General features: G+C 45.5%; 1 protein-coding gene across 5 annotated transcripts in view; it reads right to left on the bottom strand.

The window, feature by feature from the left end:
• The window catches only part of PLXNA1 (plexin A1), a 559,827-nt gene that overhangs the window by 34,877 nt on the left and 504,200 nt on the right, over positions 1 to 20,750 (bottom strand). For 3 of the 5 annotated variants that reach the window (XM_069206270.1, XM_069206268.1, XM_069206271.1), the window contains exons 23-24: positions 19,406 to 19,472; positions 6,864 to 7,010 (exon numbers count right to left, since the gene is read on the bottom strand). In XM_069206270.1, the coding sequence (XP_069062371.1) occupies positions 6,864 to 7,010; positions 19,406 to 19,472 (214 nt within the window). Of the gene's footprint in view, positions 1 to 6,603; positions 6,661 to 6,863; positions 7,011 to 19,405; positions 19,473 to 20,750 lie in introns of all 5 variants that reach the window. The other 2 variants (XM_069206269.1, XM_069206267.1) reach the window with 1 other exon arrangement.

The raw sequence follows: 20,750 nt of genomic DNA, 5'->3' as shown, positions 1-20,750 counted from the left end.
AGGCATTCTAGACTCTCCAAGTAATGTGGACAGTTCGTACGGTCGGGGATCGGTGCCGATTGGTCCACTTGGCCCTGGGTGCAGAGGTGGGATTGGTAGGTGGACAGAGATGGCTCATTCTTTAATTTCAGGAGCTAAAATATTTGCTGAATTTAAGATGGTGGCATCCAAGTAACAATTGAAAGGCAAACTAAAGAAGAAATTTGAGTTCAAAATTTTATACAGCAGTAATAGAGAATTTCATTTTTTTCCTACTTGACAATGTAGTTCACACATGCTGCCATGGTGTTGTGAAAGAAACGTTTCTTAGATTTGGAATCATTTCAAGTCAGAAGACAGAGGAACACATTGAAAGAAGTTTTTTTCCTCTGTGGACAGCATCAGCTAGGAATGATACTGTGAAAGTTGTTTAAAGGTTTTGTTAGTTCTGGTAATGTTTTGCTAGGCAGAGTAACAAAGGGCTAGCCTGATGTCAAGGGGAGACAGCTTAGGGGACAATGTAGTTGGTCAGTCATTGCCTCTGGAGGAGCAGTTGGTCCAGAAGGGAGTAGGGCAACTGGTGACTCGTATGGTGAAGGAAGGCAAGTCCTGGGAGAGAAGGACCACCAGAAGGTAAAGGACAGCGTAGATCGGTAAACCCAGAAAGAGAAGTAGGATCAGTAGACTCAGGACCTGGAAGGATGGACTGACGAGTGGACTCAACATATATGGACCAGACATGTAAAGTATTGCCCCAGTATGTTATGAGTGCCACAAAGCAGATGCTATGAGAAGACTGTCATTTTGAAAAACATTTAAATAAATATTTAAAGGAGCATGGAGACCCTTCTGAATCATAACATTTACTTTAAAGACTGTCATTAATCTCCAAGTGTGGTTTAGGGCCAGTAGGACATCATTGACTTGTGAACAATCTTTGTCCATAGGAACCTAAAGGGGAGTTTGGAAAGGACAACTTGACTTCAACTGGCCAGATGCTGAGAACTGCTTCAACTGGTTGTCATTTGGACGCATATGCTGTATATTCTGATTGTCCTAAAGCACCAAGCATGGTGGAAACAATGGCAAACATCTGAAGCACTGGTCAATACTATCTTGATGTAATTTTCACAGGGGATCACAAGGTGTTTAAACAGCCTAGTCAGGGCACCTACCCCATATCTTCTGCTTGGAGAACGCTTAAGCCAAGAGGATGAAGTGAGAGGGAATCTGTATTCATGACAATGACGAACTGTGAATGAGCTGGCTTGCACGGTCAGTCTGTGCCACATCAGGGCTCCTTTCATGGAGAGATTTTCAATCTTTTCTAGTGATGATGAACCGGTAACGCTACTTGGTACTTAGAGATGATCCAAGGAGAGGAATCAAGACTGAAATTAAGATGCTGAGTTGGTACCAAGGGTCTTGAGTGTTATTCTTAAGCATTCTAGCCATGAGCGCTATGAGGCCTTTGAGCAGTTTAAGCGCTATACAGGCAATTATAACATAACATGTGCTGTGCCCGCGGCATTCAGTTATGTGCTAGATGGTGCTCATCGTCCACGTTTTGGCAGTCCTAGCTTCTCACCCTTTGTGCACATTTACAGCTGAAGGTCCTTGCTATTTTACAAAATTAGAACCTCTAGCAGAAGACATTTTTCTGGTGAGGAAACTGTGGCACAAAGAAAAATCTTTACTTCTACCAAAACCCCAAGACTATGTGGGAAGGGAAGGAAGAAATCAAGTGAACTTATTAGACTCAGGAAAAATTCCAGCCCCCAAAGCCCTCTTCATCTGACTGAGGCCTGCATGTCTTTGATGGTGCTGGTCACAGGGAGGGCAGTGTTTTTTGTTGTTGTTTTTTTATTTTTTTTTATTTTTTTTTTAAAGGAGGTTTGCACCACATCTGGTTTGTGGACCCAATATACCCAATGCTGATTGATTTGCATGGTCCTAATTACATTAGCTGCTGCTTCATCATCATTTATTTAATTGTCTGAAGAAAGAGTGGAAAATGAGAGGCCAACGAGGACGGAGCTTTTTAATTCAAGGCCAATCCCTCTGGGTAGAAGGTTTTCCCTGCTGCTAACACCTACTGTGGCCTGAGTGCACGCCAGCTTTACTTCTAAGAACACCTCTATGTCCTTGCAGCTTTTCACCTTGGTGGAATGCGAGAACGTGGCCCATAATGCCTCAAAGACTTTGAAGCTAATCTCAAGGAAGAACCTGCTGAACTTGGGAGGTCTGAACAACAAAAGGACCCTTGTGCAGATTTTTCTTTCCAAGTGACCGTTTCACCTCACGCCTCACAACACAGGTGAAAGTGGAGTAAGTAGACCCATGCTTTGGCAATTAAGTGGATAACTAATCCCTATAAAGCCAGAGTCCAGGCTGGAGGCTCTGCACCATTTCCCTGGCCTCAGAGACCAACCCGGGAGGATGATAAGTTACGGGAAAGCGTGGGACCTCATTCAAACCAAGTATCTACAACACTTGCTAATATCTCTCTACAAAGAGAAAACCATTGTAATGGCAAAGCCTTCTCTAAGCAAGCTCTAAACTAGCCCTTCACATCAGATCTACGTAGACAGGTGGGAACCTCTTACCTGTTCAAAATTCCACCTCAGAATAGGAAGCTCTGTATGCATGGCACACCCTCTGAGGATCTCCAGTATAGACAGGTTCATATAGCCCATGCAGTGTTTCACTTACGCTGTATACACGCTACAAAAAATCTTGTACGTTTTGGGGTAGAATGGAAAAAGTGGCTGGAGGGAGTGTTCCATCCTCAGTTATGACATGCATTGCGCACACTTTCAAAAGTGCAAAGTAAAAAAAAAAAAAAATAGGAGGCAGCCCCAGCATTAAATATTAACGCAGGAGGAGGAGCAAACACATTTGTGTACAGCGAACCGGTCTCATGACAATTTCATTGGTGCATTATTTGAAAACCCCAAAACTGGAATTTAGCTCAACCTAGTCACATTCACTTAAGCTCATGAATAGAAATAAGTGCTACAGACATCCTCCCAGACAACTCCTCGTATTCCAATCTGGTATAAGTTCCATGACTCTGAGAAGTCTCAGTCAAGTGAACAAAAACCTTTGTTATCAAACCTACTGCCAGATATTAACTTCCATTGAAAATTAAGTGAGACCCCATGCCATAAGAAGTCCAGGAAGAAACTTACACAAAGGTTGCCTTCAGGACATTCTCATATGCAAATTCTGTGCTTACATTCGCCTAATCCACATTCTCTATTTTGGATGAGTATGCAGATACTTTCAGATACTTGCACCAAACCAAATTTAGGCATACAGTAGCATTTTTCTGCAACTTTCAATAAATAAAAAACCAGAATCTTAGACATTTTATAGAATTACGAAACTTAGAAATATGTCAAAACTTATCCGAAAGTGTAGAAGTGTAGAAAACTTAAAGAGGTGCAAAAATTTACAAAACAGAAAGTACACCTATAACCCACAGTATGGCTTAAACCAACTCCATTACAAGGTCCGTCGTCCATGGTAGAAAACAAAATCTAAACATGTCGCTGCCGTTTAAAGCGCCTTGTGGCTTGTGATGACATCAAAGTTAGTAAACTCATAAAAGGCTGAGAGTTTCAAAGCTGCCTCACTGAAAGTATGGTAAACACTAAGCATGCAGGTCTAAAGATCACAAAATTGCCTCCATTCATCTGGTTTTATGTCATCCAAAGCAGAACTGTTACTCCTGACCCGTGATGTGTGTGAACTGGCAACAAATTAATTTTACCACTGTTTAAAACATTCATAAATCGACAATGGAACCCCGAATGGACGTGGCTTCCTAAATAACTGAAATCAAAGGACAGTGATTACAAACTGCTAAGGAGAGGTATTAAGGTTTTGTTCAAAGAACTGAGTTTGCTAGGATGGAGAGGCACGTCTACCTCTTGCTGCAAGCGAGACGTAAAGCCAAATGATGCTGCCTGCCCCAAACCTTGTGATGCATGCCAAGCTTTCCATCCCTTCAGTTACTGCTTGGAGGAATGATCAAAATTAAAGAAGGAACTCACGGAACACGAAATGTGGATACAACTCTTGCAGCGTCTTCCTCATGGTACAAACAGCTAAATTCATAGACTGATGCACTACTCCACTTGTGAGTTTTTAATGTACTTCAATATCTTATTTTTACGTCCGCATAACACCACGACAAATCGACTGAGGACCGTGTCCACAAGGAGGTGTCAGATTGTCCCTAAAACACACTATGGCCCACTGTTAGAGAGAAGGGAGACTAGTAGTAGGATGTCTTGGTTGGAGCATAGAATATTTTAATACAATTTCTGGTACTCTTAATTAGAAATGTTTTTCTTTCAATCCTTGTAGAAGGAATGGTATTTTTTTCGTCCACCAACCGAGAAGTTCGTCCTGCCACAAGCCCAGTCATCTGCTAGAGTTTTCGCAAACTTCAGGTGTGAGAAAAAAGAACAGACTTCTGAGTGTCACCCATTGTTCCCGGGCTTACACGTAAGAATCAATTGCCAGGACCCCTTATCATATTTGTCAGCTGGCCATCCCCAACCTTTACGTCTGCTTTCCACCAACATTTCTACGAACCCAAATTCTTCCTGCGTTCCTTTTATCTTTACATTGTTTGCCATCACCAGCACGCCAACCCTGCTCCACACCTTGAGTCTCCTTTTAATTCTCTATCCACTTTCATTTTCTTCCCTTATTAGGTTAGTGAAAGAATCTTTTCCTGTCCTAGGCTTTTCTGGGCCCCAAACTTTCCCTTAAGCAGCATCATAAAACCTATTCCTTTAGCACCATCTTTAAATATGTCATCACTGCATCACCGGAAGGTCTATTCCTTTCATCTCACTTTAAAATCTCATGCCACAGCACCATCTTCAAATCTTTCCATCTAGCTGCATCTCTAAATTTCTTCTCTTAGTACCACCATGAAATCTCTTACATTAAGACCAACTTAGAATCCTTCCCACTACTGCAATCTTAAAATCTCTTCTTTTACCACCATCCTAATTTTTCTCCTCTTGCTCGATCTTAAATTATTTTCCTTTAGTACTACTCAAGATCCTCCACTCAAGCCTACCTGAAAATCTTTACCTCTAGCCCATTTTAAAATACACTGCTTAAGCCCTGCCTTAAACTCACTTCCTTTAGCACACTTAAAATCCCCTTTAAGTTTTCTATAGACCTCTTCCTTTAGTGACATCTGTACGTCTACTTGACAGCAGAGTCTCTGCACTCTTGCCCAATTCCCCTTCCAAATTTTATGTCCTGGTCATTCTTAAAATAGTGGGGGCAATTCTGTCTTTAATAGTTCCTAAAAGGAAATCAATTACTTAACACAAATAAATAGCTTTCTATTTGTGGGAAAAGGTGCAGAAAATTATTGGCACCAACAGAAGAGCTTAAAAAGCAGGATGGGAGCAATGCTACACAGAGTGTTGACATACCAATCAGCGTATACTGCATATTATTCTTCTGATCTAGGAAGCGTACAATTGCATCCAGAATATAACGTGACCGTCTGTTATAGTCCGGTCACAGATGCTACAGAGGATGATTACAAGGAGGGTCTGTTGGGTGGACTGCAACATCCTTATCTTCTCTGCTAGCCTCAAGAATGTACATGTATACATTATTTTGGCCTCCTACAGAGGCCGAGAGCATTGCCCAGTGACAATGAACCATCCTTGCATCAATGCACTAAAACTTCAATAGGCCATGATGTGCATTAATTAATCAGGAAACTAATGCTCTGAGCACCTCATGAATGTTCTCAGCTCACAAATGATTTAGCTTCAGTGCAACGTTATAACTATTTGTCTTTGAAGAACACGAAACATAAAACGGAATATTCCTAGAACGTACAAAAGAACCCCTACATTGAGCTACGATTCTTCACTAGTTTTTCACACTGGGCTCAATTTAACAGGTCTTGTGAAACCAGCAATGTAGTGAGGTGCTGCCTAACACAAGGGGTTAGAGGGGTTAGTAAATAGATGTGTTGGAACTATAAGCACAGGAACCAGAATCACAGGAATTGTTAAATATTCAAATTCCCAATTACTCAGTTAAAAGAAATGGAGGATTCAGAAGTAAAATTTCAAGCCACTAAATCAGAATTCCAATTTGTCTTTTGGACATTCCAAATACTCAATTTTCACAACAACGTAAACTGATGAATATCTGCAATCCCCCCCCCCCCCCCCCCCCCCAAAAAAAAGAATTTTAGTACAAACTTTGAGCAATGTCTCACTTAATGGTTAATAATCAATTTGATTAGACATGCACAAAAGTGACAGCTCATTAGACAAGCTGTGTAAGGATCCTCAACTAGTATGTGAAACACGAGCATTCACAAAAGAATTGTCAACCTATCCATGCCAAGGGGGTAAAAAAAGCAGAGATGCACATGCGTACAACCAAGAGACGGAGGCCTAGGCAACTCAGCCAACTCTGGTACACAAAATGGATTGAAGAAACCAGCCACAACAATATCTTGGAAGAGTTCACTCTCAACCAGTCGGGAAAAGGACTAGCTCTAAGTCAACGGGTTCTGTTGATTAAAGTGGGAGCAGGAGCAAAAGGTGCTGCGAAGAAACTTACTTGCGGTGAACGGCAACATGGCTCGTCGCTGAGCGCGACTTCATCAAGGCAAGGTTTCTTCAATCCATTAAGTGAGCAGGGCAGATTAGTGTTTGGTACGACAGATAGGGAGAGAAAGAAAGAGAGAGAGACAAATGAAAAACACACTGCTCTCTGCTTAAGCACCTCAGCACTTTAAACACTTCGTGTGAAAAGATGCACTTAACAGCCCTGATTAAGGCATCAAGTCCTCCTCTTGTGAGGTTCTCGCTTGCACTAACCAGCATTTTGTAGTCAATTTGCTGCCGGATCAGCTTGTCTTCGCTGAGGGAGTAGCGGGCCTCGCCGGTAATGGCGTCGATGGGTCCCTTCTCCATCTGCTGCTTGATGGCACAGTACAGCATGAACAGGGGCTCGCCGGCACACTCCTGGCAAAAGGGTGAGAAGTAACAAGTCAATTGCAGTCTAAAGTTTTGGCCTTAGGGTTAGCAGAGAAAAAAAAAAAAAATAAGAAAACAGCATAAGTCAATGCTCGTTCATAACCACACATCACAAAATGCAACAAAATTACACAAACTGGGAAAGAGAGAAAGTCTGCAGAACACAGAGGTCAACTGAAAGGCACAAGGCACGGCCCAGGCTCATTTATTCTGCACATCTTGCCTGCACTTTTGGTAGGCAATATAACAGTGTAGGCGCAAATCAGCGGCTTTGGTATCAGTTAAAGTGGATTGCGTCTACTGCGTTTAACTGCAGCAATGTGGTAGACCGACAGAAATAAGCAAAGGCAGAAAAGGTTTGGAGGCATCTAGTCTATTTTACAACCAGGACTCCCGGACTCGCTACTCTGTCACTGTAGGAAGTTGGCTCTGTATGTGCTATTTCAAAGTAAGGAATAGCATGCACAGAGTCCAAGGGTTCCCCTTAGAGGTAAGATAGTGGCAAAAAGAGATAATACTAATGCTCTATTTTGTGGTAGTGTGGTCGAGCAGTAGGCTTATCCAAGGAGTAGTGTTAAGCATTTGTTGTACATACACATAGACAATAAATGAGGTACACACACTCAGAGACAAATCCAGCCAATAGGTTTTTGTATAGAAAAATATATTTTCTTAGTTTATTTTAAGAACCACAGGTTCAAATTCTACATGTAATATCTCATTCGAAAGGTATTGCAGGTAAGTACTTTAGGAACTTCAAATCATCAAAATTGCATGTATACTTTTCAAGTTATTCACAAATAGCTGTTTAAAAAGTGGACACAGTGCAATTTTCACAGTTCCTAGGGGAGGTAAGTATTTGTTAGGTTAACCAGGTAAGTAAGACACTTACAGGGCTTAGTTCTTGGTCCAAGGTAGCCCACCGTTGGGGGTTCAGAGCAACCCCAAAGTCACCACACCAGCAGCTCAGGGCCGGTCAGGTGCAGAGTTCAAAGTGGTGCCCAAAACACATAGGCTAGAATGGAGAGAAGGGGGTGCCCCGGTTCCGGCCTGCTTGCAGGTAAGTACCCGCGTCTTCGGAGGGCAGACCAGGGGGGTTTTGTAGGGCACCGGGGGGGACACAAGCCCACACAGAAATTTCACCCTCAGCAGCGCGGGGGCGGCCGGGTGCAGTGTAGAAACAAGCGTCGGGTTTATAATGGAAGTCAATGGGAGATCTAGGGATCTCTTCAGCGCTGCAGGCAGGCAAGGGGGGGGGGGTTCCTCGGGGAAACCTCCACTTGATCAAGGGAGAGGGACTCCTGGGGGTCACTTCTCCAGTGAAAGTCCGGTCCTTCAGGTCCTGGGGGCTGCGGGTGCAGGGTCTCTCCCAGGTGTCGGGACTTTGGATTCAAAGAGTCGCGGTCAGGGGAAGCCTCGGGATTCCCTCTGCAGGCGGCGCTGTGGGGGCTCAGGGGGGACAGGTTTTGGTACTCACAGTATCAGAGTAGTCCTGGGGTCCCTCCTGAGGTGTCGGTTCTCTACCAGCCGAGTCGGGGTCGCCGGGTGCAGTGTTGCAAGTCTCACGCTTCTTGCGGGGAGCTTGCAGGGTTCTTTAAGGCTGCTGGAAACAAAGTTGCAGCTTTTCTTGGAGCAGGTCCGCTGTCCTCGGGAGTTTCTTGTCTTTTCGAAGCAGGGGCAGTCCTCAGAGGATGTCGAGGTCGCTGGTCCCTTTGGAAGGCGTCGCTGGAGCAGGATCTTTGGAAGGCAGGAGACAGGCCGGTGAGTTTCTGGAGCCAAGGCAGTTGTCGTCTTCTGGTCTTCCGCTGCAGGGGTTTTCAGCTGGGCAGTCCTTCTTGTAGTTGCAGGAATCTAATTTTCTAGGGTTCAGGGTAGCCCTTAAATACTAAATTTAAGGGCGTGTTTAGGTCTGGGGGGTTAGTAGCCAATGGCTACTAGCCCTGAGGGTGGGTACACCCTCTTTGTGCCTCCTCCCAAGGGGAGGGGGTCACAATCCTAACCCTATTGGGGGAATCCTCCATCTGCAAGATGGAGGATTTCTAAAAGTTAGAGTCACTTCAGCTCAGGACACCTTAGGGGCTGTCCTGACTGGCCAGTGACTCCTCCTTGTTTTTCTCATTATTTTCTCCGGCCTTGCCGCCAAAAGTGGGGCCTGGCCGGAGGGGGCGGGCAACTCCACTAGCTGGAGTGTCCTGCTGGGTTGGCACAAAGGAGGTGAGCCTTTGAGGCTCACCGCCAGGTGTGACAATTCCTGCCTGGGGGAGGTGTTAGCATCTCCACCCAGTGCAGGCTTTGTTACTGGCCTCAGAGTGACAAAGGCACTCTCCCCATGGGGCCAGCAACATGTCTCTGGTGTGGCAGGCTGCTAAAACTAGTCAGCCTACACAGATAGTCGGTTAAGTTTCAGGGGGCACCTCTAAGGTGCCCTCTGTGGTGTATTTTACAATAAAATGTACACTGGCATCAGTGTGCATTTATTGTGCTGAGAAGTTTGATACCAAACTTCCCAGTTTTCAGTGTAGCCATTATGGTGCTGTGGAGTTCGTGTTTGACAGACTCCCAGACCAAATACTCTTATGGCTACCCTGCACTTACAATGTCTAAGGTTTTGTTTAGACACTGTAGGGGTACCATGCTCATGCACTGGTACCCTCACCTATGGTATAGTGCACCCTGCCTTAGGGCTGTAAGGCCTGCTAGAGGGGTGTCTTACCTATACTGCATAGGCAGTGAGAGGCTGGCATGGCACCCTGAGGGGAGTGCCATGTCGACTTACTCGTTTTGTCCTCACTAGCACACACAAGCTGGTAAGCAGTGTGTCTGTGCTGAGTGAGAGGTCTCCAGGGTGGCATAAGACATGCTGCAGCCCTTAGAGACCTTCCTTGGCATCAGGGCCCTTGGTACTAGAAGTACCAGTTACAAGGGACTTATCTGGATGCCAGGGTCTGCCAATTGTGGATACAAAAGTACAGGTTAGGGAAAGAACACTGGTGCTGGGGCCTGGTTAGCAGGCCTCAGCACACTTTCAATTGTAAACATAGCATCAGCAAAGGCAAAAAGTCAGGGGGCAACCATGCCAAGGAGGCATTTCCTTACAGTCACCCTTCCAAATCCATGTCCGAAAAAAAGAATCTAAAGATGGCAGATGTGTACTGAAGGTTTATGGCCTTGCAGTCCATGTTATAGTGCATAAATGTAGCTCCGCCTATGAGAGAAACCCACAATTATTTAAAAAAAAAAAATCTTTCTGGAAATAACCAGTAAACAGCGGAATAATGCATGTGAATCTAGATCAGATTCACGCTGCGAAATGAATTTCTTGGTCACCTCAACTGCTGCTCTGAATATGAACAAGCATGCTGTCCCTTCAGGTGAAACAAGCACAAGCCATATAATTCTGACATCTCATACTTTGTAAGAGAAGCATCTTTAGGGTTTAGAACCATCCCCCCACGCCCCCCAATAAGCATTCTTCCCCACATGATGAATTAATTCTTCTAAAATCAAACAGATGCAAGTAGAGCTGCAGTTCAAACACAATCACCTTGGAGTTTTCAGAAACCATTCACCACATTACGCCCATTCACCATTAGCATGCCAAATGTTAATTAATAAATGAGTAATATACGCTGAGAAAAAAGTAAAAATGTTTTCTCATTCGGACACTTGATACACTCAATTTTGGACGCATTGTTCAAACAGGAAGACATATTTTAACAATTGCAGCGCTATATCAACACGTTTGACACTACTCAAGTCAGGGGTGCCCACCACAGGTCTAGGTGGGCTGGATCCCTGCTAGGTTTTCAAAATATCCATAAGAGATGTTATGATCGACCATGGTATAATTAGGGAGGCAAGTGTAAAGATAAGATGGGTAGCCATTGTGATGGTGAGTACTTAGGGTCCGTCTACTGTTCGATCAGTCGCCTCTATAGGCTGTTGGTGTTGCACAATCAAATCTTCTGCGTGGGAGGCAGCTGCCATATTTTTCCAAAGATACATTAAGGGGTGTGAGTCTGCACACCCCTTGATTTAAGGGACGAACAATGCTACTAAATGGGCTCTGGGAAAGGAACTGAAAGAATCATTATGGCCAAACAGAGCAAGAGAAACAAACATTATAAATCCTGCAAGATTTTCTTACAAGGTGAAAAGAACAAAGCAAGGCCAGACCCACCCCAACAGTCTACAGACCTCCTCCAAGGTGTAAAGGAAGTGTATGGTTCTTGTTGCTATCGAGAGACTCAAAATATTATGCCTGCCTGGCCAGTAGATTTAGACGCAGCCATGGGAAATGGGCAATTAATGGCTATAATGCATAACTGCAGGGTGATTTCCAGAAACAGATGTTATTCGAAAGTGAGAAGAGCTCAACTTCTTAAAAAAAAAAAAAAAAAAAAAAAAAAGAACATGGAGTTGGGGCCACTTGTTTTAGGGCCCGTTAGAATACACTTTGTTGTTGACCGGAATCGGGGTTTAGAGAAATTACTATTAGTTAATCTGTTTGTTGGTCGCAGACCATTTTAAGACTCTGGGAATCTTTAAGAACGTTTTTAACGGAGGACTCGACGCAGGAGTTTAACAAAAGTGCCGCTCTGAAAAACTGACCAGGAGCCATAGAGAACAATGAAGCAGATGCTGCAACAAAATGGGTGACTTTGTCTAACTTCATGCATTTTTTCTTCCGGTGCTTAACAAGTGCTCTGGTGGAGTGGGCAGATCTGCAGTTCCATGTGCTCAACACGTGGCCTCGTTTGCCTTTCTCCCCTTCCTTTGTCCTGTTCTTGTATATGATTTTGTTTTTTTTTTCCAAAGGAGGAATTGTGTGTAATGATACACATCCTATTGTCTTATTTGCTCGTGAGGATACGTACGTAATGTGATTGGCTGTACATACATTGCACTTCCGAGCGATTACAGAAAGCATTGAAAAACAAGAGAAGCAGGCTTCTTTTAATTTATTTTTCTCAACATGATCATTTTAGAGAGCAGCGGAGATGCATGTTACGCAATTTCCAAATGTACAAACTTAGTCCTAGAAAGAAATATGCACATTCATTTCATCTTTCTTTGAAGGGTAGTTCAGTGAAGGACACAGGTGTCTGTGCAGCTAATGCAGGCTGAAGGGAGGTGGTCTTGAACAGGTGTCAGCTGAGAGGTTGATTTGAAAGGATGTCCTGGGTGGGTGAAGTTGACTTTTGGACGGTTGTGGACTGATGCCTATGAATGTACATCACAGGTGTTGTGCGAACGAGTAACGGAAGCTGCTGTGACTCAAAGATGGTCTTTTTCGAGTGAGGGCGTAAAAGACTTGACTTTTAGCTGCAGAATATCGGGGTCAAGCGACAGAATTTCTTTTTTACACTTCCAGTTACTAAGGTTTGGGGCACAGCACAAAGGGGAAATGTACTAAGAGACTGGATAATTCTCAACATTGGGATGGGTCAGATGAGGTTTAGAGTTGACTCTTAGACGTATCTTAGTTAGCAACATGCACACAAAGGCATGATTTTGTGGGTGGACTAGCAGAGGGAGCTGGACGACTTAGTTGGGGTGCACAGAAACTGACAGTTTGAAGCTCAGCTGACACTTCGCATTTGAGGTTACCTGGTCATGTCAGATTTTTTTTTTTTTTTTTTTAAAGGTGGTATTGTATTCAGAAAAAGACAACATTTGGGATATTCAGATTCCCAGATTATCCTGTACATAATTTGGAGATTGTGCGATTTAAGTACCTCTGTGAAAACCGAAGAACCACACTTAGTCAATGACAATGGGTTCAGTGTCACTCACAGTCCCTCCATCACTGGAAACTCCATCACAATAAAATAACAAGCATTTTCAATGCAACGGGTCTCGCATTTGATCGAGTTAGAGCTGTTAGAGTTGTAAAGAAAAAAAACCATGCAGATAAAGTAGTCCGGACCCCAGGCTGAAAACATCGAGCCTCGCATGTTTTTAGTAGTTTACCGGTGCTGTGTAGGTGGGCTAAACACCGGAAAAGGCATGACGTATGCATGCCTTTCACAAATGAAAGCAAGCGGATTTTAAAAGGCAAGCCCACGAACCAAGTTAAGTGAGTGACGTGACATGGGCGTGGTTGGAAGCCCAAGGAGAGATTACAGAATGGACGAAGCGCTTTGTGCTCGCCCATAAAAATACACTGGATGATTGAAAATTAGGAAAACGAGCCTTTATCCTGGTGCTGTACCAAAGGAAATCTACCAGTTTTAAACTTGGAGGCAACATTTACAGCACATATTACTTTTAGATTACAGATGATTTTCTCTCTGGCCTAAGAAAGAAAAGTGGCTCTGACTGAAGGCTTTTATATTTTATATCCCTTTTAGACCACATTTAATATAAGAAAAAAAACAACTAGCTACATTCTGTTCTTAACCAGCTTTTCCACATTGTCTGAGGATCTGTGTGCCTGGTTACCATTTACTTTATACTGCTGTCTATGGAGTGAACTCGCAATGCAGAAGTTTGCATGTTCACGTAAAGCAAAACTTGAAATGTGGGTGGGAGATCTTTCCATGTCAATTTTTTCTCACTTCTTCCCCTTTTTAAAAAATATAAATTGTGCTTTGGTGCAAAGAGCAAATGCTCTCCCTGTCACTATATGTTGTTAGCATCTCGTTAGCATCTGCAGTAATTAAAGAGACAGCTGCTAACGAGCAGGAGCGGGCATACATCATCTCCAGACCTTCTGACAAGGCGCTTGTCTTTGAAATGATGTTTCATTTGCAAACTTGGCTTCATTAAGTCAGCTCAGGGACAGGGGAAGAGAGAGAGAGGGGAAGAGAAAGGATGGAGGGAAAGAAAGACGACCCAATTTGGCTGGAGCAGTGTTTATTAATAGCGGCTTCTCGTAACAGGAGGCGCATATGATCGCGAGGCAGTAACCCCATCAGCGGTTGCATTTCATCAGGATAAGCCTGGCAGTGGATGAGGGAAGCAATGCTCTTGCAGAATCAGGATGCAAGAACATGGATGGGGATCCTATCATGGCCTCATCTGGGTACCACCTGCCGGTCTCCCGTTCACACGGTGATAGCCTTCGAAAGAGGATGGAGAGTCCACAGGGCAACCACTTATCCCGGGCCGCGTGAGAATGCCAGGTTGAGAAAGGGATGCCGAAGACGTCAAAAATAATTTGTCCATGGGCTAGCCTCTTTGAGGCCGACCTAGGAGTTAAAATTGGGCCATGCTCAATATTAAATGTGAAATCTACTGGTTAGACAGTTCCGACACGCGTAAATCCAAAATGAAAAAAACATCACAAGTAGTCAGCAGGTTATAACACTACCACTATTGAATTGTGGTGTTTATAAACCTAAATATACGTCAAAGATGAGGTGACATGGTCTTCAAAAATGAAAATTTTGAAGCTCTCACCCAGGAGGTAATAAGGTCACAATTTTAGGCACATGAAGGAGAAACAGTAAAATCTGTACACCCAAAATGTTCGCTAATCCAGGTTGTGGGTACCTGCTAGTCATGGTTGCAGGTGCCAAACTGTAAAAAAAGATACAAAACTTTTGGCTGAATATGATTCGGAGGGGCTTTATGTGAAAAACTCGCCACATTTCTAGGCAACGGCTTTTCTTTCACAAGTCACTGCAATCTATCCCATGCAGGTTTTGTTCATTACATTGGAGGCAACAGGACTTAATACATTAAGTTGTTAAAGTCCGTGACTGAAGACTTGGTATCCTGGGGACTTAAAGCTATCAAGTCAAGATCATCATTTTCAGAAAACAATGCTCTGTAGAGACCTAAGCAGGCTGTGCAATGGTACCAGAGGCCTCATGTATGCAAGGAAAGCACAGCTAGGTCTATGCTCTGCAGTACTGCAGGAAAGTGCAAGACGAGCAGTGCAAAGCGTGAGCTCTACAGTAGGACTAGAGTGTTAATTTGAGCTCCGCAGTAGACCAGGCAAGCAACGGACAGCGTGAGCTCTGCAGCGGATCAGGCAAGCAATGGCCAGCGTGAGCTCTGCAGCGGATCAGGCAAGCAATGGCCAGCGTGAGCTCTGCAGCCAAGCAATGGCCAGCGTGAGCTCTGCAGCCAAGCAATGGCCAGCGTGAGCTCTGCAGCCAAGCAATGGCCAGCGTGAGCTCTGCAGCCAAGCAATGGCCAGCGTGAGCTCTGCAGCCAAGCAATGGCCAGCGTGAGCTCTGCAGCCAAGCAATGGCCATTGTGAGCTCTGCAGCCAAGCAATGGCCAGCGTGAGCTCTGCAGCAGACCAGGCAAGCAATGGCCAGCGTGAGCTCTGCAGCAGACCAGGCAAGCAAGGGCCAGCGTGAGCTCTGCAGCCAAGCAATGGCCAGTGTGAGCTCTGCAGCAGACCAGGAAAGCAATGGCCAGCGTGAGCTCTGCAGCACACCAGGAAAGCAATGGCCAGCGTGAGCTCTGCAGCACACCAGGAAAGCAATGGCCAGCGTGAGCTCTGCAGCGGACCAGGAAAGCAATGGCCAGCGTGAGCTCTGCAGCGGACCAGGAAAGCAATGGCCAGCGTGAGCTCTGCAGCGGACCAGGAAAGCAATGGCCAGCGTGAGCTCTGCAGCGGACCAGGAAAGCAATGGCCAGCGTGAGCTCTGCAGCGGACCAGGAAAGCAATGGCCAGCGTGAGCTCTGCAGCGGACCAGGAAAGCAATGGCCAGCGTGAGCTCTGCAGCGGACCAGGAAAGCAATGGCCAGCGTGAGCTCTGCAGCGGACCAGGAAAGCAATGGCCAGCGTGAGCTCTGCAGCGGACCAGGAAAGCAATGGCCAGCGTGAGCTCTGCAGCCGACCAGGCAAGCAATGGCCAGCGTGAGCTCTGCAGCCGACCAGGCAAGCAATGGCCAGCGTGAGCTCTGCAGCCGACCAGGCAAGCAATGGCCAGCGTGAGCTCTGCAGCCGACCAGGCAAGCAATGGCCAGCGTGAGCTCTGCAGCCGACCAGGCAAGCAATGGCCAGCGTGAGCTCTGCAGCCAAGCAATGGCCAGCGTGAGCTTTGCAGCCGACCAGGCAAGCAATGGCCAGCGTGAGCTCTGCAGCCGACCAGGCAAGCAATGGCCAGCGTGAGCTCTGCAGCCAAGTAATACCCCAGCGTGAGCTCTGCAGCCGACCAGGCAAGCAATGGCCAGCGTGAGCTCTGCAGCAGACCAGGAAAGCAATGGCCAGCGTGAGCTCTGCAGCAGACCAGGAAAGCAATGGCCAGCGTGAGCTCTGCAGCCAAGCAATGGCCAGCGTGAGCTCTGCAGCCAAGCAATGGCCAGCGTGAGCTCTGCAGCCTACCAGGCAAGCAATGGCCAGCGTGAGCTCTAGAGAAGCCCAGGAAAGCAATGGCTAGCGTGAGCTCTAGAGAAGACCAGGAAAGCAATGGCTAGCGTGAGCTCTAGAGAAGACCAGAAATACAATGGCTAGCGTGAGCTCTGCAGCAGACCAGGAAAGCAATGGCTAGCATGAGTTATGCAGAAGACCAGGAAAGCAATGGCTAGCGTGAGTTATGCAGAAGACCTGGAAAGCAAGGGGCAGTGTGAGCTCTGCAGAACAGAAGACCAGGAAAGCAATAGGTAGCGTGAGCTATGCAGCGGACCAGGAAAGCAATAGGCAATACGAGCTCTGCGGCAGACCAAGAGTGCACTAGTCACTGTGAGCTCTGCAGCGCTCCAAGAGCACTGGCCAGCATGAACTCCGCAGCAGAACAGGAGAGCATTACCCAACATGAGCTTTGCCGGAGGACAAGGACCCAGAAGACAAGAGGAGAAGTCTTTTAGGACCAGCCCCTCTCCAACCAACCGCAGTCCAACAAGCCATGAATTGTCTTAACATCTACTTCTCGCATCTATTCATCTCTACAAGAGTCTTATTTTCTTTCCCAAGATGTACGTGGTATAATTAGTGGGACGAGTAACATTACAAACAACGTAACCAAGTCTGAAGTCCATCGCTGCTACTGTCTCCAGGATCTGTGCCTGCCTGACCCTTCCTAGACCCTAGGCCACAGACACCTGGGTGTTCAAAACCACTCACTGCCCCCTTTCTCTGCACTGCCTCTGCGTGGCTCCAGGTGTTGCTATTCCTATTGGAAAAGACAGCCCAACCAATTAAATGTCCTAGTTTGGCAGTGCAAACTGCCCATTGGGAGGTTTGACTAACCAATTGTGGTGTACTTCAACTGCCCTGAAGGGTGTGGAGTCACAGAATTCAGCCCTGGTTAGAAAAGGCAATTCTTCAGGGGCAGCACAGTCAAGTAACCATCTTCCCCTTTGTTGTCCTCAGGAGCGAGGGGGGGAGGGGCCGCGGGAAGGTCACGAGGGTCAAAGGTCTTGGAGATCTGTGAAGTCTTGCACAGCTCGCAGTTGAAGGGAACTGCAATGCACACTCCATAGCAATAGAAAGGGTAGGTATATGCCACCTAATAAATACATTCTTAGATTAAAAACAAAAATAATTCCACAGGCCAGTCCAGGGCTCTTGCTTCACGTTATGTCCCGTCCTGGAAGCGATGTATATTTTTCCAAATGTATGCACAGAAGCAGCAACTATTTATTTTTACCCTAATTCAGATCCTCCAAAATAACAACAACAAAAAATTTGTTTCAATGAAAATGGCTGGTAATTGTGATTCATAGAGTCCAAGGGAGTCCTTGGCATGCCCTCACACTGTGTGTGCAGAACTCGACCGAGACACCATTACAGAAAATTATCAGTAAACACAATTGTGGAATTTGCATATCTGGGAGTGAAAAAGATGTAAGCGGCAGACAGAAGCCCAGCCAGGCGGTATGAGGAGAGCTGCTCACATGCAAAGTGTCCTAGTGACACGCACCAGCTCATCAGGCAGCTAATACAGTGAATTTTTCAACACTTGAGGTTTTTTTTCCCGCTTCTCATTTTCCTGCAATGTCTCATTAAGGGGTTGATAAATGCCACTGCAGGCCGCAGAAAGCGCTGGGCCTTGGATTTGATTTCCAGCCTGTCAGCGCCTCTTTCATGGGGGGAAAATGAAATCATTGCAAGGTTTTATTTTATCAGAGGCTGGAGATGGGAAGTGGTTTGAAGGCGGAACACGGAGGTGGGTGTTTTGACAGCGCTAGGGCTTGGAGCCGTCCCCCAGATCGCATTAGGGACATTGAGCGCAGTTACAATCATGCGGCCTGCCTTACGGGTACCACCAGCTGAGAACATGTGGGGAAAAAAAAAAAGGACCCTCCCCCCCCCCAATATAAAACGGTGGGAGTCTCCACCCCCTCACCCCCAACTTGCAGGAGGGGGCCAATGCTCCAGAAAGAACCCTGAGGTTCCTATAAAATTATCTATTCTAATTCATTCTAGTTTATTTATCTCAGACCTTTAAATAGCTATTTTGTTCTAGTTAGCCTTTCGGTTTCAACAATTCCATTCTTTCATCAGCTGGACAGATGCTGTCATTTGGCAAAACCACCTAACCTGAGCCAACCACAGAAAATGAGTGTATTCAGCTTCAGCCTGCGTGACACAAAAAGAAAGCATGGGGCCCAAAGTCAAGCGCAACCTCTAGAGTGGGCCCCAAAAAACTAATAGCAATTCAACTTCCTACATTACAACTACTGCCAAGAACCTGCAGCAGACCAACGGAGATCTCAGCTTCACTTCTTTGGAGATAGACGGCCAACTAAATGTGTTTCTCTATGCAACTGTCTGATTAAGCCTCACTTGTACGTCTGCACCTACACACAACACATTTTGTCATTCTGGACTAGACCCTCACTCTTCGGTGCATCAGATAAGCCGGAGAGCACTCTATCATTGTCTTTGGGGTCTCTCTCAAGCTATGCTGAGGCACCCTAAGAAGGCGCAAGGTATCTACAGAAAGGTCCATTCATTTTCCCTCAAGCGTGGTGTCCAGAACATGTCCAGCACTCTATAAACATAATACAATGATAGAATGCATTTAATTCCTAACTTGAATGAGAAGAATTGACAAATTTTGATCCAATACTGTTCTTTCAGAAACCATTGCTAGTACTCAGGTATTGGTTGATAAGGCTATCTCCATATCTTGGAAGTGTTAAAAGTCTCAGTATTTTTATAAAATGTGTGCAAAGTTCAAGTCGGCAATTCTTTTTTATGAGACATTCCCTTGAACCGTATCATACCTTGCGTTTCATTGGCCCATTCCAAGTGAGTTGAGATGCAGAGCATCCACTGTACGAGTGAATACATAGACCCAAGTTATTTCATCAGCATCACTTTTAGGCCTCTGCTAGTCTTTAGTGTGCAGATGATCACTGGTCCTCTCTACCAGGTGTCCACAACAGCACAGCATCCCCACAAGGTCAGCATCACAGTGACAGACTATTGCTCCGGCCCCGCTTCCCGGCAACAGACTCGTCGCTGTACTTACCTTCAAGAACTTGTACAGAAGAAACGTGAACCAATTCGTCAACATTTTCTCAGCCACCGACTCCGTTCTGCAATAAAATAATTGAAGGAATTATAAATATTTTAAAAAAGCTTATCGGACAAAATGTGTCACATTCGATCAAACTGCTGCACATAATCTGAGGCAAGTATTCGCGACATAAAGACAGCGTCAATCAAGATAGAATTATGTATTGTATGAGATACATATAGTCAGACAGAAGAATCCAGAAGGAAAACGTCAGACGTTCGCCTTTAGAGAACTAAGCGATGAAAGTAAGGACAGAACGATGCTCTCACCTCACTGGAAGGGCATCCAGGGTCCATGCAGGCGGTGAAGGACGCCATAACATGCATTAGTGAGCTTGGAGCATCGCAACGTAACTAGCGCTGGTCACAAACCTCACACAAGGAAGATCAACCTGGACCACTGGATGATCCAAGTACTACATAAACTGATGCTTTCATTTCCATTCTCGGCTGGAAAATCAATTCCAAAAAATAGGACTCAAAGAACAAAACTGGAGAAAATAGTTTCCACCTGTGAACTATGGAAAGCCGGTAACCACTAACTACGCATGCGTGAGATGCCATTGCTACTTTATGGGGTTTCAGGGCTAAACAAGAGGGCAAAGTTGTGGTCCACCTCAAACAGTGGGAATGACATGCTTTAGCTATCCCAGTGTGGTGGGGGGGGGGGGCACTCCTAAGGAGGCCACTGCAGCCTTCACCACCCTTTGCCACTGCAGCCTTCAGCACCCTTTTTCCACTGCTTGCACTGCAAATGACAGAGCCAACACAGCTGCTAAGCATCACACTACTACAAGTGTGGCAACCCAGACTATTTCAGGCCCCCAAAGCGTTAAGAAAAGCACGAACGGAAGATATCAGTGATTCTTAATGTATACTGAATTAGGAAACAACTGTTGCGTTCATCTCCAATTCTGTCAAATAGTGCCACCACATGGCAGACTGTCGTAAATGCTGGTGGCGAATACCAGAAAGCACCGGCTCAAATTAAGTCCTGCTCAAGGTAAAAGGCTCACTGCAAACCAAATACCACAAGCCCATGTTGCTACCTGGATGTAGCTAGCACAGCTTGTAGAAGAGACTCCAGGGGGAGCTTCGACTGTGGAAAAGATCACCCCATCTTAAGATGAGGCACATCGATTGCACCATAACGTCATCCAAGGAGGAGCTGTGATCATCATCAAAGGTCAGAGTCTCGCAAGAGGGACTCAAGACCAAAACAAGGCTTGGGATGAGCAACTGTGGGACAAGCTATCGCTGCATCATTCAGAACGGAACTCACAAGGGTGGCAAGATAG

This window comes from Pleurodeles waltl, chromosome 9 (assembly GCF_031143425.1).
Source record: "Pleurodeles waltl isolate 20211129_DDA chromosome 9, aPleWal1.hap1.20221129, whole genome shotgun sequence".
Taxonomy (NCBI): domain Eukaryota; kingdom Metazoa; phylum Chordata; class Amphibia; order Caudata; family Salamandridae; genus Pleurodeles; species Pleurodeles waltl.
This window is presented reverse-complemented; position numbering and strand designations above follow the sequence as displayed.